Genomic DNA, 24,790 nt, shown 5'->3' with positions numbered 1-24,790 from the left:
AGGCATCTGCTCCCAGGGCGTTCCTGCTATGTCTCTGAGCAGCCACCCAGGTACCTTCCTCTCTGGATGGGGCTCTGGGTGGGGGTGGGGTGCACGGAGCTGGGCTGTGCAGCAACATAGAACATTACACGGATGGATATTCTTCTCAAAGGTCCCTGCAGTTCTTCACATTGCCTTAAATTTTGTGTACATATGCATTATCTGTATTTGCTGAATAAATAAACAGATGCCTTGAAGAGATACAATGTGAATTCAAGGCCACAGCTGGGTGGGACCATGGGACAGTGAGGGTTTCAGCCATCAGGGAGGGAGTAGGGTAGGATTGGCTTAAGGCCCTGGGATCAGTAGGATTATATATGAAGAAGGGAACAGACCTGCTCCAGCCACGGTCCCTTGGTCTCTCCAGGGACAAGCTGTTCCTTCGGCTCTATTTCCTATAGCCCTTGTGACATCACAAGGGAAGGTTCTCTCTGTCCTCTATAAATTCTAATGTTGCTGATGTTAACACTTCAAAGCACTGGACTGTGGGCAGTGAGAAATTCAATCCTGAACCCTGGGATCTGGACCCTTGGGTGAGGCTGCAGATCTTTTTATTATGTTGAATAATTTGTTATGTTTGATGTTGGTGTTGCCAAGGGAATGAGGTGGGAGAAGGGAGGATGAAGTCCAGTCTCCAAGAACACTAGACCCTTGGTTGGGGGAAGATAGGGAGGTGGCCCTAGGCGCTATTATCAGTATGGAGTTCTAGGGCCCAGCTAAGGACTGAGGGAGGCTTCACATTCTTGCTCTAGTCTTTGTCCTACTGGAGTTTAAGTCAGATGACTTTTGTCTTTTAAAACATTTAAACATGGCTAGGCTTGGTGGTGTACACCTTTAATTCTAGCACTCAGCAGGGAGAGACAGGCAGAGCTCTGGGAGTTCATGGCCAGCTAGTCTCCAAAGTAAGTTCCAGGCCAGTCAAGGTTACACAGAGGGACTCTGTCTCAAACAACAACATCATCATCATCAACAACAACAACAACAACAACAGCTCATCTTAACATTGAGCACAGAGTGAAGCAAGTCCAATGCTATGTTTTAAACAGAAATATGTCCCCCTCCGTAGTCCTGAATCTGCATACTGCATACTTGTCCCAGCTGGCCATACTGTTTTAGGAGGTTATATAGCTTTGGGATCTAGGGCTTAAGTGGTATCCAGGATGCAGGGCTATATTGAATTCAAAGAGACACAGGTAAGAGCAGAGGCAATCACTCACTATGTAGTGCGGACTGGCCTTGAACTCATGATCCTCTTGTTTCAGCCTGCAGAGGGTTGGGGTCCTCAGGGTAGTTGCACAGGTGCACACTACTGCACCTATGCAACTCTGCTGGTCTATGGCCAGGACTCTCTGTTGCCGTGACTCCTCAGACTCTACCTTAGCTCTCTCAAGCTTTGCCTCAAATGAGCAATGCCCTTCTTCAGTTCACCCCAAAGTTCATTCTTCTGGCGTTGCTTCTCTAGAACATAACAGTAATACTCTCTGGATTTCTTTTTTTTTAACATGGGATGATTCTAAGGCCAGGGTAGCCTCCTCTACTTCTGGGGGACAGTCCCTCCCCAGCTTCTCAGACTCACATGTGGCATGCTCTGCCTGTGACACTTCCCTTAGCAGAGGACCGCCTTAGTTACTGGTCTGTGTAAGCTCTTGATGGCTGGGGGTGTACGTGGGCAGCGGCCAGGACCAACTTCAGCCTGCTACTGGGCTTAGGGGTGGCTGCTGCCTGGTTTCAGTAGCAGCATGGTGTTTAAACAGATGTCAGGAAGGGTCACAGTAGACTGCCATTTGGGCTTTCCTGAGAGAGGGGGAAGGGAGGAGGGTGGGAATTTGGAAGGGCTAGAGGAACTATAGATGTCTCTCTCTCTCTTGGACCTTAGCTGATTCTTTTATTCATTCTTTGGTCATATTCCTCCCCACAGCATCCTCTCTTGTCTCCTCCTTCTCACCGAACGACTTCTCCACAAGTCTCCCTCCTAGTTTCATGGCTTCAAAAATGGGTCATGCGTTTAATTAAGATTGTTGGCATGAGCACTTGTGTGCATGTGTGTGTATGTGTGTGTATTTGTGTGTGAATGTGTACATGTGAGTGTATGTGTGTGAGCATATATATGTGTGTGAATGAATATGTATATGCACATGTGAGTATGTGTATATGTATGTATGTGTGAAAATGTGGGTGTATGCATGTATATGTGTATAAGTGTGTCTCTCTGAATGTGTATGTGTGAGTATGTGTGTGTGCATGTATGTGTATGTGTGTGAATACACAAATGTGTATGTGTGTCTGGTAAGTGTGTGTAGATGTGTGTGAGTGTGTGTATTATTTTCTTGAGCAAGGGAAACATTGGTGGCAGCACTGAGGAATATGACTCCCCTCTCCTCTGCCAACCAGAGAAAGAAAGGAAGAAAGAGAGAGAGAGAGAAAGAGAGAGAGAGAGAGAGAGAGAGAGAGAGAGAGAGAGAGAGAGAGAGAGAGAGAGAACCAGGAGACCAGACAATAAGGACACAGATAACTGTGGGACCAGGACATCTTTCCAGAGGGGGAATGAGACAGAGTCAGCAGAAACCATCACACAGTGGGGCCAAGTCAGCAGGAAGATAATCAAGCAATGTTGCACAAGGGAAATATGGTTTATCTCTAGAATATTACAGAGATAGAATACAGTGGCCTTGGGACTGATATTATAGCCCCGTTCAATGAGAAGCGTTGGGTTTTCAGGGTCTGAAGGCATAGCTTCCCCAAGGCCCTTGCCCCAGGCTACTACTGGCTGTTCCTTCTCTATATCAGGGCCTCAGGGAAAGCCTTGGACAGCCCAACCCTCAACGGGTGGGATCCTGGCCCAGAAGGGCTTTCAGTGCTCCTAAGACAAACATGGAAGATAGGACTCTTTGGCTAAGGAAGCTGACAAGGTTTGGAAACTCTCCCTGCATCCTGAAGCTCTACGTGTTTGCAGATCTTTATTTTGGTAACAACTTTCCTTGGTTGAGTGTTAATTTTGAGGGTGTTTTGTTTTTGTTTTTGTTTTTTTGTTTTTTTGTTTTTTTGTTTTTTTTTTTTAGAAATCCCAGTGTCTTTTAAATATTTTTTTTAATTTTCCTTTTAGCATTCTATATAGACAGAGGTAAAAGAAAATGAAACATAAATGTAAAAAGTCTTAAAGATCCCATCTGTAATGTAATGTAATGTAGCCCTGGCTGTCCTAGAACTCTCTTTGTAGACCAGGTTGGCTTTGAACTCAGAGATCTGCCTGCCTCTGCTTCTTGAGTGCTGGGATTAAAGGCGTGTGCCACCTTTTTTTGGTGCCTTCTGTGGCTGTGGTTTGGGGTGAGGGAGGCTCACAACTCTATGGTGCATTTTCTTTCTTTCTTTCTTTTTTTTTTTTAAAAGATTTATTTATTTATTTATTTATTTATTATTATATGTAAGTACACTGTAGCTGTCTTCAGATGCACTAGAAGAGGTCATCATTACAGATGGTTGTGAGCCACCATGTGGTTGCTGGGATTTGAACTCAGGACCTCTGGAAGAGCAGTCAGTGCTCTTAACCGTTGAGCTATCTCTCCAGCCCCATCTGCGGTGCATTTTCTATTCTAGTTTTGGGTAACATGTTACTCTTTGAAAGAAAAAGAATGAATGGGCGCATACAAGATTCAAAGTAGACTGCATTCTTCATTCTCATGAAGAGCCTGATGAATCTCCAGGGCTCAGATGACTGGGCTAGCCTTGAGCTCAGGGTCCCTGGAGGATCCAGGAATGCTGTGGTGAACAGCACCACCTAGTGGCAGCCTGGCTGGGCCGGGACTCCTGGCAAATGCTTTTTGGACTATGTATGCTTTCCCTCAGGCCAGGGACATTCCTGGCCGTCGAATACCAGAACCTCAGCAGCTCCCCTTGTTCCCTGGTGTGAGATAGCAGGCTCTGCCACCCGAGAAAGCATGCAGTAGGTGCATCTCACCTTTTTGGGCTTCAGTTTTCCCACCCGTACAATGACCAAGCTGGGGAGGAATATTGATTCTCAGCCCACCAATCCCAATGCCCACCAACCAGCCTTGCCGTGTGCGTGCGTGCATGAAATTTTGTTGGTTATTTAAGGAGCATGGCCACCGTACTAGTGACTATACATACAACTGAAGAAAATGTCTCTCACCACCCCAGAACCAATTAACTACCTAATAGAACCCCAGAGGAGGGCGGGGCCTCACGATCCATCTCCGTTCCTTGGCAGAACATTTTTGTCCCATTCCCGTGCAGCTGCTGTGAGTTCATAAGTGCAAGGGCTACGCCAGAAGCAGCCCCTCATCTCTCTTTTCTCTGGCTCTTAAATTCTTCCCTCCTCTTTCACGATGTACCCTGAGCCTTGGAGGTGGTGACATTTATTGGCTGTGCACTCAACAGACACTTGTTTCAGACCAGTTATGAGCCTGCAGTAACCATCACTCACCGCAAAAGAAGCTTTTTGGTGGGCTGGAGAGATGGCTCAGTGGTTAAGGACACTGACTGCACTTCCAGAGGTCCTGAGTTCAGTTCCCAGCAACCACATGGTGGCTCACAACCATCCATAATGGGATCTGATGCCCTCTTCTCATGTGTCTTAAGAGAGTAACAGTGTACTAATGTTAAAAAATAAATCTTTAAAAAAACAAAAACAAACAAACAAAAAAGAAACACAAACAGAAAAGAAGCTTTTTGGCCAAAGCTGATGGCAGACATAATGATCTATCTCTAGACATAATGATTTAGAAGGCAATTTGATGGACACATTTTATTCATTAGCAAAACAACAATAGCTTCCTCCAGGGCCTGTGGCCTCCCAGCCTTGGGCTTTTGACAGGTTTAGAATACCAGACATCAGTTCAGTCCTCTGAGCTTCAAACACAATAGAAAAGCAGATGACATCCCTGTAACAATTGCCTGAGTGGGCCACCCTGTGGATTCTGAGTGGGCACCCTGGGGTGGGGCTTGGGATCTGAAGCTTTAAAAGCTCAGAGGTGGTCAGAAGGGACACACCAAGTGGAGAATGCAGCACTGTCAGCACTCACCCTGCTCAGCGTTCACCCTGGTCAGAGTTCACTCTACCCTGATGCACCATGGGATGCTGAGGACAGGCAGGGACTGCTGTGGCTTACTCTGCATTGAATGGAATATCAGGTTGAGCCAATTCTAGAAAGACTCTTTTTTTTTTTTTTTTTCTTTTCGAGACAGGGTTTCTCTGTGTAGCCCTGGCTGTCCTGGAGCTCACTCTGTAGACCGGGCTGGCTTCGAACTCAGAGATCCGCCTGCCTCTGCCTCCCAAGTGCTGGGATTAAAGGTGTGCGCCACCACTGCCTGGTGAAATAAGCAATAACCTTGACCTGGGTTACTCCATCTTGAATAAATGCCAACGAAGAGTGACTGTACACCTTACCGAAGTTAACAGCTACCATCTGCCAGAGCACCAGGAAGCACAAACTGATAAATGATTCATTTGTGCCAAGAAGTAAACCTGAAAAAAAAATTCAAATCATATCATAAACACAGACACACTAGCTTATCAGTCGTACCAGATGGAGCCCCTCATGTGGGGCTGTAAAGAGGAATCGGCCCAACACCAAAGTGTGGCAGGCATGCTAGCTAGCTTGTTACTTGTATTATCTGGGAAGATTGCCAGAGTGCAAGTCTCCAGCTTCTGGCATGGGCTCTGGTGCGAGTGTCATTTCTTAACCTGTTTCAAGCTGCCGTCTTACTCTAGAAATTGTATAAATGCCTTTCATAGTGTGGTTGGATAAGAGGCCTGGGATATCTGTTTTGTTTTTGGGGGAAATCACCCACACAGCCATTCCTTGTAAGCTGCCTTTTGTCTGGGCATTCAGAGCTCAGGGATCAGGTGGTTTCCTGGGAACCTTCCTCTCCCCTCCAAATATCCCAGTGCTGGCAGATCTTGGGTCTGGTCTGTTTACAAGCATCTCTCTGAATGTGCTTATCCACTCCTCACAGTGTAAGGACACCTCCTTTCTGATAGGTACAATGCCTCTCACCTCTCCTCCTTCGCAATGGTGTGCCTGCAGAGTCACCAGCTGAAGGACACTCACTGCCTGCTCTTCATGGCTTGCTCTCCACTTAGTTCCTAAATCCTGTGAACAGGGTACTTTTTGCCAAGACTCCCCCCTCCCACTATTCCCTCCCTCTCTTTCCAGGGTCATATGTAGCTCAGGCTGCCCCTATATTTACTATGTAGCCAAGGATAATCATAAACTTTTTATGTCAAGTGCTAGGATTGCAGTCATGCACCACCATTCTTGTTTTGAGGAGCTGGGGCCCAAACTCAGGGCACACAGTGCCAAGTCCTCTATCAACTTAGTGACATCTCTTCACCCATGCATTTCTTGCCTGAATTCCTATAGTATTCTATAACTTTTGATTGTATCTAGTTCAGCTTCTCCTCCCTGGCCAATGACCAATCTACAGTGCACATCTGACTGTTCTTCCACAGCTAAAAAGCATCTAATGAAACATTCTTGACTGTGGAAACATATTCAGGTCCCCAGCATTCACCTTTGCTACCTCAGACTCTGGTTCACTCGCTGCTCATGCCTGGAATGTGCCTCCCCATCCTTGGCTTGGTCAAGGGTGTCTGTGTTGGAAAGGTTTTTTTTTTTTTTTTTAAATTAATTAATTTATTTATTATATGTAAATACACTGTAGCTGTCTTCAGACACCCCAGAAGAGGGCATCAGATCTCATTATGGATGGTTATGAGCCACCATGTGGTTCCTGGGATTTGAACTCATGACCTTCGGAAGAGCAGTCAGCGCTCTTAACTGCTGAGCCATCTCTCCAGTTCCCGGAAAGGTTTTTTTTTTTTTTTTTAAAGGCTTTGAAAATCCATTAGTAAAGTCTGATACTTGCTGAGGTCATTAATGAAAGGGAACTAGCATAATGGTTGCTCTCCTATAATACATGTGGAAATGATTAGGACACTTTTGCTGGTGGTAGAAACCTCTGTGGTGTGCAGACTTACCTTGATGCCCAGAACAGTAGTTACCAGCCTCCTGTGTGTTCTAGACACGTGTTACAAACACAATGAAGAAGCTGAATTTAAATGACACTGGACTTGAATTTCAATGCTACATGAGTCATCTGGTTCCCGCTGGGACATCATGCTGGGTACCTAACCCAGGAGGCCTCCTCTGTTTAATTCACATCTTGGCTTAAAGACAGAGCAGTGAAGACAATTGGAGTGACCACAGGGGAAAGCCCAAGTTTACCCTTCTTACCACTTGTCCCCACTGCTGTGACTTGCTTCCGGAGTTGAACATTCTTTTGAAACTTATTACCACAGGGAGCCACTGGTGAATTTTACAAGGGTCTGTTAGTTTTCCCTCTTCTCCTTTTTATTTTGGGCATAGGATCCTATGTAACCTAAGCTGGCCTTAAAGGTACTATGTAGTGGAGGATAGTCCTAACTACTGATCTTCCTGTCTCTGCTGGGATAGAAGGTGTCTGCTTGGTTTATGTGGTGCCAGGATCGAACCCAGGGCTTTGTGAGCCCAGGTGAGCATTCTACTAACAAAGCCACCCTGGCTACTTCGCTTTTTCTCCATGTGACACATTTTAAACATGCATGAGTAGCAGAACTTCCCTGCAGATGGAGCTTTGCCAGGGGAATGATGGAGAGCTGAATATTTCCCAGAAGTGACCATGAGGGTCTCTTTATAGCTTCTCATCTCTAGTGAAGCTTGTAGGCTGGAATAAATGAGCAGATGACAAATCTCAGAGAGGCGAAGGACAGGAGAAATCACTCCCTCTGTTTAATTTACTGCTACTCATTTAAAACATATTTTTTATAATAGCTTTAAGAATTTCTGCAGTGGTTTTTGGGGTGTATTATTCTGTGTGTGCACACAATCACATACACATACATGCACGTGTGTACCGGCTGTTTTATGTGTCAACTTGACACAGGCTGGAGTTATCACAGAGAAGGGAGCTTCAGTTGGGGAAGTGCCTCCATGAGATCCAGCTGTGGGGCATTTTCTCAATTAGTGATCAAGGGGGTAGGGCCCCTTGTGGGTGGTGCCATCCCTGGACTGGAAGTCTTGGGTTCTATAAGAGAGCAGGCTGAGCAAGCCAGGAGAAGCAAGCCAGTAAAGAACACCCTCCATGGCCTCTGCATCAGCTCCTGCTTCCTGACCTGCTTGAGTGAGTTCCAGTCCTGACTTCCTTTGGTGATGAACAACAACATGAAGTGTAAGCTGAATAAACCCTTTCCTCCCCAACTTACTTCTTGGTCATGATGTTTGTGCAGGAATAGAAACCCTGACTAAGGGCTGGAGAGATGGCTCAGCGGGTAAGAGCATTGACTGCTCTTCCAGAGGTCCTGAGTTCAAATCCCAGCAACCACATGGTGGCTTACAACCATCTGTAATGGGATATATCACCTTCTTCTGGTGCATCTGAAGATAGCTACAGTGTACTTACATGTAATAAAAAATAAATCTTTAAAAAAAAAAACCCTGACTAAGACAACATGCATACATACAAATACATGTGTACACACATGCACACATGTGCACATATACACAGGGCTGGGAAGGGTGTGTCTGCTGAAGGTGCTAGCTGCAGAGTGCAGGGCAGTGCTTTGCTCAGTAAAACTTCCTGGACGGTTTCTCTATTTCTAGTGGGGGTTGTTTGTCTTTAGGATGTCATGTTGTATTTCAGGTTGGCATTGAACTTACGGAGCCTAAGCTGTGCTTGATCTTGCAGCAATCTTTCTACCTCAGTCTGCTAGGGATAATGGCTTGAGGCACCACACCCACGGGTGCATAGTGGAGAACATCACCAGGGCAGAAATGTGACCTGGGTTTCTCTTCTCAGTCTCTCTCTGTCTCTGTGTGGTGTAACAATCTGTACAACTTTGGGTGTGTCTGAGAGCATTCTAGCACCCACAAAAGTGGGGAAACACACTGCAGTGTGGTCCCTCCATGAATCCTCCATCTGTATTCGCTCATGGTTGATAAGTCTCACCAGTTCATTTCCCTCCCTCTTTTTTTTTTTTTTTTTTTTTTTTTTTTTTTTTTTTTGAGACAGGGTTTCTTGATAGCCCTGGTTGTCCTGGAGCTCACTCTGTAGATCAGGCTGGCTTTGAACTCAGAAATCTGCCTGCCTCTACCTCCCAAGTGCTGGTATTAAAGGCGTGCGCCACCACTGCCCGGCTATTTCCCCCCTCTTATGTTGGAGGCGGTTAGGTAGAGCTCTTACCCTGAGTTAGGATCCACTTTGCAGGCTGACCTCACACTTCCTCCTCCCTTCCTCAGGCTGGATTTGACTTGAGGGAAGAGGAAGGGGATGGAGGCATTTTAGGTTTTGCTCAAGTCCTAGGGAGGATAGTATGCCACTGATGGGGGATGAAAAAGCCCATGGTGAGTGTGGGTGGTTTAGGATGGCTCTGGGTTGTAGATCTCCAAAGGGAATATGGTTTGAGCTGGTGACCTGTTGCTTAGGAGAGCGGTGACATGGAGATGGGTGGATGTGACTGATCAGAAGCCCTGAACCTGGGTAGGGTTTCCTGGGAACGAGAGGAAATAAGGCCATACAGAGACACTCTTAGGGATTGATGGGTTACCCCACATGGAGAGCAAGAAAAGAGCCAGCCTTGGAAGATCATAGGAACTGCCTTCTAAGGTGAGGTGCTCACGCACCGGCTATTCTTGCTTTCTCTCTGACTGACTGTAGATTCTGAGCACATGTGTGTGTTCACGTGTATGTGTGTGTGCACATGTGCACATGTGTGGGTGCACACATGAATGCCAACTTTGGGTGTCAATCTTCATGTACCATCTTCTTTCTTTCCTTCCTTCCTTTCCTTCTTCCTCCCTTCCTTCCTCCCTCCCTTCCTTCCTTCCTTCCCTCCCTCCCTCCCTCCCCCCCTCTCCCTCTCTCCCTTCTCTCTCTCTCTTTCTAAATTTGGGGTCTAGGAATTGAACTCAGGTCCCCCTGCTTGCACAGTAAGTACGTTGCTAACAGAGTCATCTCTCCAGCTCTCCAGGGTAGACTCCAGGAGTGCCATTTTCTTAAATATGTGTCTGTTTCACTGGAAAAAGCGCTGCTTAATATTAGTCACGTTTTTGTAACTTCCAGGCAGGGTGGACCTCTCACACATTTAATACACCTCTGTGACTGATTTTATACCAAGCCCTTAGATGTGGTTTGAAGGTGAAGTGTCCCCTCCAAGCCTCATGCTTTGGCCACTTTGTCCCCAGCTGTGGTGTGACTTTGTGAAGTTTTGGAGACTTTGAAGTAGAGGAAGGAGGACACTGGAGCAGGGTCCTCAGGGGAATGTTACTCCCACTTCCTGTCATAGTTTTGTGCATCTTGAGCCATCATCGCATAAACCTCTGTCACATGTTCCTGTGCCTTGGTCTGAGTGAAACCTGGAGGCAAACCAAATCTTAGACTGTTTCTGACAGGTGTTATACAAAGTCACTAATGTCTTACTTTTTATATCATTTTCTCTGTTCTTGCCAGGAGCAAAAAAGTAGGACTACAAGGGCCACCCATTAGTTTAGGGACAGGGAGGCCCTCAGCACCTTTGGATCCTCTCTCCATTTTACCATGCTTTCTCAACTTCAAAATAAGAGAGGAGTTAGGCTCCTTGTTTTCCTGGTGACAAGTGTCCTCCAGGCCTGTGGCCTGGTCTCTGGCTGAGGCAGCATCTGCCCAACTGTGCATGGCCTCCACAGTAGGCATGCCTCCTGTTACATCTGCTGCCTGGTTGTTCTAGGATATTATTAGAATGCACTCAAAGACAATTAAAAGCAAGTTGTTCTTTTTTAAAGTTAATGTTTCTCCTTTAGGTAATTGTGGTGATTTGAATAAGAATGACCCCACACCCCTCCGGTCCCATAGGCTCATGTATCTGACTGCTGACTCATCAGGGAGCCGCCACTGTTTGAGAAGGATTAGGAGGTGTGTCCTTTTAGGAGTAGGTGCGGCTTTGTTGAAGGAAGTGTGTCACTGGGGGTAGGTTTGAGATTTCCAAAGCCCAAGCCAGGCCCATTACATTTCTCCTCTGCTGCCTACAGATCTGCATATAGAGCTCTTACCAGTTTCTCCAGCACCATGTCTGTCTGTGTGCTGCCATGCTCCCCATCATGATGATAATGGACTGAACCCCTGAGACTGTAAGGAAGCCCTAATCAAGTATTTTATTTTACAGGAGTTACTTTGGTCTTAGTGTCTCTTCACAGCAATAGACAGGTGACCATGACAGTAATCTATACATAACGTGGCCTAGTGTGGCCTTGATTGGGATCTGCGTGTTGAGTGGTGTTTATTCTTACCTATCTCTAACTTCCTGTCTGATTTGGTTGCTTAACTCTCACCAAGGTGAAGAACAGTCCAGCCCTTTGTTGCCTCACGTCTGAGGGCCTCCAGGCATGGTTTTCGAGACCTCCTTACTCCCGAAGCTTTCTGGCTGGTCCTGCCTTTCTCAACTCTAGGAAGCATGGCTGACACTCCAAAGGAGGGAAAACTGACCAGATTTCTGGACTTTACCCAGCTGATTGATTTGGCCTCCGAGTGCGTGGGAGGAAAGGTAAGCAGGGCTCTCAAGGGCAGGAAGTGGATGTCAGGTTCAAACACTGAGGGGCCACTCAGGCTATCTTGACCCAAAGTAAATTATAGTCAGCCTGAAGTAGTCAGCTGTGGAGGAGGCCCAGCACTGCCAGCGTTCTGAAGAGAAGAACTGAATCCTGGGCAATTCTGGGCTAGGGCAGAGGTGCTTATATGTGTGATGTGGAGATATGTGTCCAGGGGTATGTACGTGTGTGTGTACATATATGCATGTGTAAATATGTGTGTATACATGCATATGTGCACATGCATGTGTGGGTATGTGTACATGCATGTACACATGTATGTGTGCATGTGTTGTATGTGTATATAAGACATGTGTTCACATGCATGTGTGTACATGTGTATATATATATATATATATATATATATATATATGTATACATACTGCATGTGTGTTAATAATGTACATATACAGAGGCCATAGAATGATGTCAGGTATTCTGTCACATTTCACCTTAGTCTTTTGAGACAGACTCTCTCACTGAACCTAGAGATTGCCATTTTCCAGATATTCTGGCAGGCAGTGAGCCGCAGAAATCCTCCTGTCCCTTCACCCTTGCACTGGGTTGCAGGCCCACATGGGCCACACCTGGCTTTTACATTGCTGAGAATTTGAACTAAGCCTTTATGTCTGTAGTGAGGACTCTTACCCACTGAGTCATTTTTCTTATCCCCTATTTGTTTTTAAAGATGTTTGCTTTGCACTTGTGCAAAGTTCACTATTCCTCTGTGCTGTTCTTATTTTTAGAGTGGAGCACAGTTTCCAAAGTCTCCACATTCCTACTACAAACAGGTTCTAAAGGCCTACGAGCCACATGGCCATGGTTGTCATAGCAACAGCCTTACTTCTATGTATTGATTTTTTTATTAGTTACTTTTCAAATTGTTATGATAAAATACCCGACGGGGGCGGGGGAGGTTTGTCCATGATGTCAGGGAGGACTTCTGGGGATCTAGATCCTTAAGGCAGGGTAGGGAGGGCAGCAGGAGTGGGAGGGAGCGGTTCCCATTGCACTTACAGTGAAGGAGCAGAGCAGGTGCCTAGCTAGCTGGTTCATTTTCACCCAGTGGTCCACAGCATGCTTTACTCAGGGAGAAAGTGCTGCAACTAGTGTGCAATGTAGCAGTATTCAGCCTCACTCAGAAGTGTCCTGGTGACATCACCAGGACAGCATGCTGCACCACCATCTTCCTGAAGCCATTTGTAGGAAGAATGGTGGCCTCAAAGCTGAGGTGTGACCCAGTGAGCATTGTTTTCCTACTTCCCTCCCTCCTTCCTTCCTCCTTCCCCTCGTCTCCTCTTATCTCCTCTTCTGTCTATCTGTCTCTCTGTCTTTCTTCTGTCCTTTCTCTTTCCTTCTTCTCTCTCTCTTTCATGTGTGTTTGTATATATGGACATGTGTCTGTGTGCAAGAGTGTGTGCCCTCTGGTGTGCACAGAGGCCAGAGGAGGGAACTGGATTTCTTCTTCTATCCTTCTTTACCTCTTTATAAAAGAACCCCAAGGCTAAAAAAGGACACACAGGTTTGGTGGGTAGGGAAGGAGGGGTGGATCTGGGAAGAGTAGAGAGAGGGAGGGAAGATGATCAGAAGGTGCTTGTACAAAATTCTCGAAGAACTTTATAAGAGCCAAGAGCCTGAATGACAGAAGCGGGTTTATTTACATTGCATAGTGAGACATTAGCATTTCCAGAAAGAAAGAATGGGAACAAATGATTGAGGAGGAGGCAGGCTTGAGACCCAGGTGCTTATAGAGCATTGCAGGGGAACCCACTGTTTTTTCCCTCAGGCGATTCCACACCTTCTTACTGCATTCCCTAATGTTCCACTAGAGGGTGGAATAAAGTGTGTTTTAATTTATGGTAATTTCATTCTTGATTTCCCTTTCTTCTCTTTGTTCAGGTTTTGTTTGCGACGGATGACTTTTTCGGTCCCGCGGAGAATCTCCTAAAGGTATTGCTACAGGCGATCTATGCGGAGAGTGATTGGCTTAGCTGAAGCTCTGCAGCAGGGTACACCGAAACCCACTGGCCTGTCTGGGACAGAAGCTTGTGTCGTGCACTGGGCAGGAAGGATGAAACTATTGGAAACACTCAAATCAGCAGCAGCTCCCAGGGAACCCACAGGGTCTGGTGGAGCCAGGAGAGGAAGGGGGGGCCAGGTTGCCAGAGGAGAAAAAAAAACTCATTGAGTTTTTATGCCTTTTGATTCATGTGGATTCCATACCCTGGGGTGGGAAGAAAATGGACACATCTTGATATTTGGGAGCATCTGTCTGATTGCAGTGGGTAGAACATTCTTGGTTAAAAAGTAGACGAGTGGGCTGAGTTGCTTCACAGGCCTGAGGACCTGAGTTCAATACCCGTAACCCACGGTAGAACCAGACTCTTGAAAGCTATTTTCTGACTCCGCACACATGCCATGATGGCACACCTCTACCACATTCACACACACACACCATTAGTAATAAAAATAAAGATTAAACTGTGAGGACTGGGAGATGGCTCAGTGGATAAGGTACTTGCCGAATTTGCCGAGTGCACAAAGAAACCGGTCACAGCACTGCTTGCGCCTATAATCCCGGCACTGGGAAAGTAGAGACAGGAGGGTCCTTTGCGGCTTGTTGGCCAGCCACTGTAATTTAATTGGTGAGCTCCAGGTTGTGTGAGAAATCCTATGCTAAAAATAGGTGGGGAGATAGTTAAAGAAGACATGAATGTCTATCTCTGGTCTTTCACATGTAAGCCTGTGTGTATAGGCACATGCGTCTCTCACATACCTACAGGCAACCCCCAAAGTAGATAGATACAGAGATAGCCCTGAAGACCCTACTGTATCGTCACCCATGTAGGCATGAGGGCTCTGAGGCGAGGAGAGGGAGACCCAGGAGTAGGTCAGTGAGTGTGACTGCATTGCCCATCAGCCTCGGTTACAGACCCCTAGAGATTAGAGGTGAGAGGCCTCTAATCTCAGGACCTGGTTGAGCTCAGAGCAAGCTGACTCACAGTGCTGTCATTGTCCATATATCAGCTTACTTATTACTCAGGAGAAAATGAAATAAAATGAGACTAGAATGAAGGCACCAGGGAGTTGGGTAAGGGTGTGTGTCTCTTCCAGACACACATTCCAGGAGCATCCTTGAGAATGATCTGGCCACATGCAGAGCTCATGCAGGTGTTAGGAGCTCACAGGGCCTGAAGGCCACATGACACACCCAGAAGCCCAAGCAGTGGATTTGGGTAGGAGGGTGAGAACAGGCCATTATTTCTTCTATTTTACATTGTACTGTATCTGTGAGCATGCATACAATGCTCTCACACCAACACACATGAGCATATCTAGTCACATTTAAAACATTAGGCATGGGTTTTACATTTTCCCATTATCATCATCATCATCATCATCATCATCATCATCATCATCATCATCATCATCATCATCAACTAATCTATTTTAAATCAGAAAATCTCCCTCGTAGCCCAGGTTTGGAATTGATTTTATATAGCCTAGGCTGGATTCAAGCTTATGGCAGTCCACCTGCCTCAGCCTCATGAGTGCTGGGATTATAGGTATGCCCCATCATGCTTGGTGATTGTTTTCTCCTTTTTGAGGGAGGGAGGGAAATAAGGATGGTGAGGGAGGGGAGAGAAAGGTGGGGAGGGAAAGAGGCAAGTGGTCAAGCTAAGGGCTTTTTTCTCATTGGTCATAGGCCACTCCCCACCCTTCTCTTGGCAGATTGGATGCTACCCAGCAGTAGATTTTGTCATTGTTTGGTGTCAGAGCACCACACACAAGAGACATACACAGCAAACACAGACCTACAGATTGGAATCTGGACATTTAAGATCAAGGCTGGCAGAGTCACTTCACTGTGTCCTTGTAGGTGCAGGGCAGAGAAAGGAGGGCAACTCTTTCTAGGGGACCCAGCCCTGTCATGAGGGATTCGGCCAGTCAGTTTTCAACCCTGAGAGCAGACAGCGTATCAGAGAGGAATCAGCTTTTAAACAGGGAAGGTGACTTCTACCTCATGGCTTCAGAGTTCTCACCCATGGCTTCATGCCCCGTTGCTTTGTGCCTGTGGTGGCACAGAACATCATGAAATGAGTGTGAGGTGGAGGCCGGCTCACCTGAAGGCAACCAAGGGACAAAAGAGAAAGGGCCTGGGCTTTAGCACCTCCACCAGCACCTCCAGAAGACCTCTCTTTAGGTACTACCCTATTAACATGCAAGGCTGAGGATTAAGCCTTTGTTTGATACCTGGGTCTTTGAGAATGTTTAACATCCAAACTATAACATGTTCTGCCTTTGTGACCAAATCGCTCACCCAAGCCCTCACATAGTCTCACCAGTTCATGGGCAGAGGGCTTCGACACAGGACATAAACATTCAGTCCATAGCAGAGAAGTCTGATGTATCTTACACTTTAAAGCAATTGTATCTATAAATATATAATATGCTTTGTAGTTCTTAATGTTCTCATGTCTCGGTTCCTGGCACTCTGGAACGGTGCACTCCTCACTGACTGAGCATCTGCCATGGTCCTTGCAGACCCAGGCTGTCCCTCTTCACTGCTGAGTGCCTGTCACTGTCCCTTCTCCTGTCCATGCACATGTGAGTGGCTCACATTGAACTATGTGCCCTTCACTGTAGAGCGGGATCTGGGCCGTGAGAGAGCCCCAGGGCCAGCTTAGGTTCTTTATTCAAATATGCAACCGTTCCCCTTTCCACAGAGTTCTTCTCCCTCCTGTCACCCAACCTGGAGTGTGAGGACTTTGGAATATTTTAGATGATTAGATCAAGGATGATCCGTAATAAAAGCAAAAAGGTTGCCGGCTTCCAACTCTAAGTAAACATGGGGGACTTCTTATGCAGCCTGGTATGTTTCAGTGGTGGTCTTTGTTGGGAGACAATGCTAATACCAGCTGCCTTTGACCAGTGAAGGAAACGGAGGTAGAGAGGGGCGGGGGGTGAGCCTGCCCCACAGGCCCTTGGCTGGGAGCTCATGGAATGCTCTGTGAGAGGTTGTCCCTTTATCATTTCGATGTGCTCCATACTCCGCTGAGGCTACGTAGTTACCCTGGTTCTCCAAGATGAAGCATATTGCTCAGTGGTTCATTCTAAGAGCCTGAGCTGGCATCATTGCCACTGGGAATCCTTGCTTTCCCACCATGGTGGCACAGTACCTACAGCACAAGGTCATCCGTGTCTATCCTGACCTCAAGCTTCCAGAGGTCTCTTCCATGACCTGGCCTGGTGACCTGTTCCACAATGCCTTTCATTGCCTTGGAAGTGTTCCATTTTACTCAGTGTCTACCTACGTACAGCAGACAGGTAGCATTCACGGGGCCTGCGCGTACTCTCCCTTGTTGCTGATAGTGGTTCATACTGTGGACCGAGGCTCACAGACAAAGAGTTTAGTTTGCTGATGATACAAAATATGGAGACACCCTCTGATCTGGTGGGCATGAAGGTGGACAGACACTCCCAGTGAGTCCTTGTGTGCGTTCTCTGTCTATCTCTTTGGGACATAGCCTGACAGGTTGGCAACCCAAGCTCTTCATGAATGTTAACATCCCTTGTCCATCTTCTTAGAGCAATAGTCCGAGTTTTAAGGAACATGAATACACCGAGTCTGGGAAATGGGTGGACGGATGGGAGACCAGGCGTAAACGAATTCCAGGTAAGGAGGGGGTTTGTCCCACACTGTGCTTGGTGGCTGCTTGGGCTGAGAAGGAGGCCCAGTTGGTAGAGAGCTTGCCTAGTGTATTAGTCAGTTTTCAATTGCTGTCATAAAGTAATCTGAACAAGGAAACTCATAGAAAAAAGTTAATTTTGCACTTAGTTTCAGGGGGCGAGAGTCCGTTATGGTGGGGAGGCATGGCAGCAAGAGGCAGCGGGTGGCAGGAACAGGTTCCATCTGTAAAAGCATACACAAAGCAGAGAGTGAAGCTGGAAGTAGCTTCAATCCCTCAAAGCCTGTCTCCAGGGACATACTCTCCTAGCAAGGTCCCACCTCCTATGTCTCTCCAAATATCACTGCTAATTGGGAACCAAGTGTTCACATATACGAGTCTATAGGAGATACTTCCCACTCAAACCACCACACCTAGCATTCAGGAAGCTTTGGGTTCGATCCTTAGCACTTTATAAACCATGCGTGGTGGGGCACACCTATAATCCCAGCCCTGGAGGTGGAGGCAGGAAGATCAGGAGCTCAAGGTAATCCTTGGATTACCTCTGTAGAGGTAAAACTTGCTAGTTTGAGCCCGGACCATGTGAGACTCTGGAGTAGTGGTGATGGGCTCTGCTGTGAAGCCAGTGTCTTGAAGGCTTGGTAGGTAGGTGTCTTAGGGTTTTACCACTGTGAACAGATACCATGACCAAGGCAACTCTCATAAGGACAACATTTAACTGGGGCTGGTTTACAGGTTCAGCGGTTCAGTCTGTTATCATCAAGGCAGGAACATAGCAACATCCAGGCAGGCATGATGCAGGAGGATCTGAGGGTTCTCCATCTTCATCTGAAGGCTTCTAGAAGGCTTCCAGGCAGCTAGGATGAGGATCTTAGAGCCCACACCCACAGTGACACACCTACTCCAACAGGGCCACACCTAATAGTGCCACTCCCTGGAACAAGCATATACAAACCATCAGAGTAGGCATACTGGGGCATAGGTGGAATGGAGGATGTAGGGAACTCTGAAGTAGTAGGGAGTAACTGTGTAAAAGAGCCAGGCTGGCAGAATTATACACTACCGTGGCCACACTGAAGCTTTCAGAAGCGAATGTCTTCCCTGGCTTAGAGTTGGAGAAATGAACCTTAGAGAGATCCATGATTTGTCTAGCACAGTAATGGGAAATGAGGGATTTGGAAGGAAATTGAAATTGAGTTGGTCTCTGAATCCTTTTTTTTTTTTTTAAGAAATTAGAATTGAGGACCCTGTGAGTCATGGTTGTCCTTGTTGTTCACATTGTAATTATCCTGAACATGTGCTTCCGTGGTGGAAGATGGGGCCTCATAGCTGCTGTTATTCCCCAGTGGGTCTTCATGGGGTGCTTGCCTCATCTCCCATGGGATTTCAAGGATGCTCTCATCCCCTCTGGGCCCCCATTGGTGTTCCTGTCATCCTCATGAGCCCCCATTGGTTTTCCTGCCATCCCCCATGGGACCTCACAGGTGTTATTGTTATCTCTGTGGGACCTCATGGGTCCTCTTGTCCTCTACCGAATATTATGGGTATTCTTGTGGTCCTTTTGTACAGGTCATGACTGGTGTGTCATCCAACTGGGAATACAGGGCATTATTCGTGGTATCGATGTGGACATTTCTTACTTCTCAGGAAACTATGCTCCTCGCATGTCAATTCAAGCAGCAAACTTGAGTGAAGGTATGTGGGAGCCACTGACCTCAGAGAGGACTGTGGGATGGGAGGCTCCTCTGATTCAGCCTGATGCTCATCTTTCTGTAAGAAGCAAATGTGCCAATGCTCTGAGGTTGCCGGGCTGTAATGGGGCCTTAGAACTAGGGTTCTGGTGGGCTATTCTGAGGTGATGTTCAACTTAACAATGTTTGCTGGCCCAAGATAGTGGCCATTAATCCCCACAATGCTCAGGTCTGCAGAGGTGCCTCCTTGTGCTCTCTGTGTGGGGGGGAGCATTTGCTGAGCTGGTTGCTGGGGAGGGTGGTTCCAGTGGGCTGTACCTCAGAGGAACCAGAGCTAAGGTAACTACAGGCTAGGAACTCCAGCCCACTCCCAGCTACCTTGGCAGCTCCACAATGCATCAGCTCTGGGGCTCTAGCTCATTTCTAGCTATCTAGGGGTCACCACTGTGCAGCAGCTCTGGGCTTCTTAGGCAGGCCCCCTTTCTACCCTTGGGAACACTGGATGTTGTAAATCATTCAGGTTTCATAATTTATTTGCATCATCTGTTGTTGATATTTGAATTAGTTAATATATGGTCATGACTGCACACACGTTTTTAGGGAGAATACGTTTGTGTCTCTGGACACACTTGATACTGACAAAGTGCTGTGTGCACAGTGCCACGACAGGCTCTGCACAGGTGAGCTGGCCCTACTATACTCAGATGGCTAGGCTCCCGGTTAATGACAGTCTGAGAGATGGGACTTCCCAAGCAAGACATGGTGAGTGTCGCATGAGAGACAAGCCAGAACTGCTTTGAGTGTTTGTGGATGCTGCTGCTTCTGAGCTGGCAAATTCTGAGCCTGAGACAGATACTCAGAGGCAGAGCTTGTGGAACTCACCTTGTGATGGTTTGAACCCAGAGTGACCCATCTGTGGGCTTTGGCCTAACCTGAAATGATGAGCAAATGTGGTACCAATGTATTCCACGGCCCTTGAGAAGTAAGTTAGCGAGTTTCACAGTGAGGGATCCTAGGTGGCATGCTAAAGTCTAGTCCGTAGTTCTGTGACTGCAGCAAGGATGATGTTGGGGCTGCTGTATAGATGACAATTCTCACACCTCCTGAGAGAGAGTTTGTCTTCTTTGCTTCTCAAGCCTGATCCTTCATGGTTGTTTCGTCTTCAGATACAATGTCAAACATCCCACCAAGGGGAGTTAAGATGGGAGCTGCAGCGACGCCTGAGGAATTTGAAGCCATTACTGAGGTAAGATGCTGGTCCTTGTGCTCACTTCGGCAGCACATATACTAAAATCGGAACAATACAGAGATGATTAGTGCAAGGATGACACGCAAATTCGTGAAGGGTTCCATATTTTAAAAAAAAAAAAGATGCTGGTTCTTTGTGCCAGGACTGCAAAGAGACTGTCGCAGGCCTGGGTATGTGAGGCAGGATGTGCCTTGTATGTACACAGTGTGACAGTACAGAGGTTTCCTCAGTGCTTCAGGAGAATGGCCTGGCTGTCCATGGCCTTGAAAGGTCATTGGGCACCCCCTGTGGCTGTACACTGTTGCTGGCCCTACTAGGAAACCCTTCTCATTTACCTCCCACAGTTTCTTGATGAAGTAACTTTGTGTCTGATGAACTTAAGATAAACAGGGGCTTGGCACCTTCTTCTTGTGTTAAGTTTCGTCTGGTAATTAATTTGTGCTGTTACAAATGTGTTGCTCTGTGGCTGGTTGGGAACAGCGAATGAGCCAGCTTTCTGAGAAGCTAGCTTTCAGGCAACTGTCTCCTGGGGCTTGAAGCCCTGGGTTTTAGCTGAATGCCCACATTACCGCTCTGGTTTCTTTTTAAGAATCAGGAAAGCAGCGTTTGAAAGCTCGTAAGCTTACAAGCATCACCATCACCTATGTTATCAATGAGGGGGAAAAATCCCCAATGGGAAGTTTACTTTGTTTATTATTAAATTATGTCGTTGTTCCTGAATTGTGCCATTCAGCAACCATCACAGTCTCCTTCCTTAATGCTAGCACAGGGTAAGAGGGTGCTGCTGCTCTCAAGAGCCAATGCTGACATGTCTGTATTTATTACTAGCTGAAATCCCACTCCTGGGATTACCTGGTTCCCATGTCGGAGCTAAAGCCAGGGGACCCTGACTCCAGCCACAACTATTTTTTTGTTAATTCCCAGCAGAGATGGACTCATATAAGACTCAACATCTTCCCAGGTATGTGTGACAGGGACCTTGGGCGGGTGTGCGGGACTTTTCTTCTTATACCGTCATGTTTACACCAACTATGAAATAAGCCAACTTTCCCTGGCAGTTGGAGTTTGGTGTATTCTAGGACTGTGATTTCTCTTGTGCTTTAAGAAACAGATACTGTACTTACCAATAGTTAGCTATTGAAAATGTATCAGTTTAGCTAGGTGGTGGTGTCTGGTGCCTTTAATCCCACTGTTGGGGAGGCAGAGACAGGCAGGTTTCTGAGTTTGAGGCCAGACTGGTCTATTAGAGTGAGTTCCAGTACAGCCAGAGCTACAGAGAAACCCTGTCTGAAAAACCAGAAAAGAAAATATATCAACTAAGATGTGTTGGAACTGAGTTGTGCTGGAATTCCATCAGTCTCCTACTGATTCCCCCTTCCCCATTTTTTGGAGAGGTGATAAAAAAAAAAAGATCCTTTTAATCAATTCTTTGTGAGTTTCACATCATGCACCCCAGTCCTGCTCATTTCCCCATACCCTCATATTTGCCCTTCAACCTTGCAACCCCTCCAAAATAAAAATAATACACAAACAAACAACAAAAAACAAAACATAGAAACATCTCATTTTGGAAGCTGCAGTATGTCACAGTGTGTCCCACAGTATATCTCCCTGTTCACCTATCTTCACTTACAAATGTTCATTACAATGACTTATTGGCTTGGTTCAAGATCTCTAGCTTCTGTGACAGCATCAATATTGGATCCTCCCTGGGCCTCCTCCTGGTTATCTTGTTTCCCTGTATCATAGAGATCCTGCAGCTTTGGATCAGCAGAATTGGCCCTTCCACATGTCCCAACTGTTTGTAGATGATATAGATTTGGGGTTGGGCCAACTCAGAGCCTTGATCTGGGGCTGGGTGGTAGCTGAGCTGGTCAGGCCATCAGCTCTCCCTTATCTGGAAAACTAGGGCAAGCTCTTGAGCACTGCTCTGGCTGGGCCACACAATGCCACGAGGATCAGCTCTCACCTGCTGAGCCATCTCACCAGCCCTTATCTTTTCTTATGTAGGAGCTTTAGTGCAATATGCCACAATGACATAGGACTCACCTGTTTAAAGTATAGGCGCATATAAATGCAACATTGTTAATGTCAGGGCATTTTATTAACTCTGAAAGAAGTGCAATGCCTTGAGGCTGCCTCTGCAGCCCAGTGACAGAACTCTTGGCTAGTACACACCAGGCTCCAGGTTCTGTTTCTCTAGAGACTACACTTCACCTTTCCTAGCCATCAATATACACTCTGTGTTCAGAGATTTGACTATTTTATACAACAAAGGAACAGAGCCACGGTTTATTGGTCTTTTGTTTCTAGCTTCCTTTACTTAGCGTGATGCTTTTAAGAATCATCTTGGTTGTGCCATGTATGAGTACTTCATTCCATCAGTCCGAGGGCTAATTTTTGTACTAATGGAGTTCTTTTCAGAAATTTGTACTTATCTCCATGTTATAAAATATTTTCCGCTAACAGTTTTAGGTCTTATATTGCTGTCTTTGATTCACTTAGATTTGATTTTTGTTCAGGGTGAGAGATATAGAGATAACTTTGTTTTTACTCTCTTTTTCTTTTTTCCTTTTTTTGGTAAGGTAGGCTCTCTCTGTATAAGAATTCTGGCTGTCCTGGATTTGTTTTATAGACCAGGCCGGCCTTGAACTCACAGAGATCTGCCTCCCTCCTGTCTCTAAAGCTTTGGGATCAAAGTCTGCCCTCATTTTTCTACATGTGGATATTGAGTGTTTCCAGCTCCATTTATTAAAGAGGATATATGCCTCTTTACATTGTCTATTTTTGATTTTTTTTTTGTCAAAAATCAAGTGGTTATAATTGAATTTATTTCCAGGTCATGGTGTGGAGGAAGACACCCTCATGGGAAAGATCTGAAAAAGTGTTTTCAGCAATAGCTTGCTAATACCATCCATTCTGAAAACAGTGCAAGTGGGCAGACCCAGGAGAGGGGGACCTTTCCTTACTCGGTAGTTCAGCAAACTCTGGGGGCTTCCACTTTGATAAAGGGACCGAATGTGCCCAGAAGTCATGTGGGGCAGCGCAAACGAGACAGTAGTTGTCATGAACACAGGTCTGGTGCCTCTCGGTGGTCAGCACATGGATAGCTTACCACCTCACACGGGCTGAGCGTGGAGGTTCAGGAAGTGTGTACTGTCAGTCAGCTGACATGCTCTTTGTATGAAGCAATGAAGAGAACTGGAAAAACAGAGCTGAAGTATTTAGGTAAAGTTGTAAGAAATTCCCATTTAAAAATATAGCTTTACATTAGGTGTGTTATATGTGTGTGTGCGGGTGTGCAAGCTTGTGACTGACATGCATGTGGTGGCCAGAAGACAACTTGAATTACTTTTCTCCATCATGGGGGGGTCTAGGGGATTGAACTCAGGTACCTCCCTTTGGCTTGATAGCAAGCAACTTGACCTGCTGAGCTATTTTACCAGTCCCAAGAAATATCTACTTTTGTTATGGCAAATGCAACTTCATGGGTTCAACCCACCTTGCTTGAAGCTTAAGAGCTGAAAGAATAGCTCAGACATTTCCCAGGGCAAGCCTTGCCTTGCTGGGTTGGCTCCAGAGAGCACCCAGGTACTTTCTCAGTTGGCCGTGGTCTACTGCCCTGGTTGAAGGTGAGGGGTGGGCACCTCCTGCCAGATTTCTCCTGTCTCTTTGCTGAATCCCTACTGTTCAGTGATGACTCTCTCTGGGATGCAGTTTTAGAAGGGACAGGAGCTATGATCTACTAGGATGCTGTCACTGACCCGTGGAGGAGAGAGAGGCATTTCTGAGATTCCTTCATCATTTGGAAGGTGTGGCTGGATACTAACTCTATAAAGAAAAACCTTACCATTAAGAGATGCAGTTGGCTTGATACCTGAGAGATAAATATCTTAGTGCTGGAATGGAGCACTGTATCTGTGTGCCCGAGCAGTAGTCTCCCTCCTAACTCCCTCTTGATGGATAGTCCCTGTCCTAAGATTTCATGCCAGTAAAGTCTGGTTTCATAGGTTGAAAACAAGGATATTGACTCATTATCAGAGTATTTTTAGAACACTCAATTTTAAAAAAAATTTTAAAAAAAAATTTAAAAAAAAATTTTTTTGGGTGTGCATGTGTCAAGACCGGGTTTCTCTGTGTAGCCCTGGCTGTCCTGGAACTTACCTTATAGACTAGGCTGGCCCCAAACTCAGAGATCTGCCTGCTCTGTCTCCAGAATGCTATGATTGAAGGTGTGTGTTACTATGCCAGGCACCAATTCTTGTTTTTTTTTTTCTTTTTTATTGACACAGGAAATAGATTCTTAATTTTTTTAAAAAGTAATTTTTTATTAGATATTTTCTTTATTTACATGTCATACGATATCTCCTTTCGCAGTTTCCCCTCCAAACGAAAAACAAAAAACAACAATAAGAACAAACCCCTGTTCCCTTCTCCCTCCCTCTGCTTGCCACCCCACCCTCTCCTGCTTACTGGCCCTGGCATTCCCCTACACTGGGGCATAGA

At 46.2% G+C, this 24,790-nt stretch overlaps 1 protein-coding gene and 1 pseudogene across 1 annotated transcript in view; both read left to right on the top strand.

Moving 5' to 3' along the window:
- Nucleotides 1–462: 462 nt before the first annotated feature.
- Allc (allantoicase) overlaps nucleotides 463–24,790 on the top strand; it is a 32,841-nt gene continuing 8,513 nt past the window's right edge. Inside the window, exons 1-7 of the mRNA XM_031356318.1 lie at nucleotides 463–572; nucleotides 11,404–11,611; nucleotides 13,554–13,604; nucleotides 17,244–17,331; nucleotides 18,914–19,039; nucleotides 20,202–20,281; nucleotides 21,113–21,245. Coding sequence (XP_031212178.1) covers nucleotides 11,522–11,611; nucleotides 13,554–13,604; nucleotides 17,244–17,331; nucleotides 18,914–19,039; nucleotides 20,202–20,281; nucleotides 21,113–21,245 — 568 coding nt within the window. The 5' untranslated portion in view covers nucleotides 463–572; nucleotides 11,404–11,521. The remainder of the gene's footprint in view (nucleotides 573–11,403; nucleotides 11,612–13,553; nucleotides 13,605–17,243; nucleotides 17,332–18,913; nucleotides 19,040–20,201; nucleotides 20,282–21,112; nucleotides 21,246–24,790) is intronic.
- LOC116081240 lies at nucleotides 20,299–20,394 on the top strand (annotated as a pseudogene).

Source organism: Mastomys coucha, unplaced genomic scaffold, assembly GCF_008632895.1.
Source record: "Mastomys coucha isolate ucsf_1 unplaced genomic scaffold, UCSF_Mcou_1 pScaffold6, whole genome shotgun sequence".
NCBI lineage: Eukaryota > Metazoa > Chordata > Mammalia > Rodentia > Muridae > Mastomys > Mastomys coucha.
This window is presented reverse-complemented; position numbering and strand designations above follow the sequence as displayed.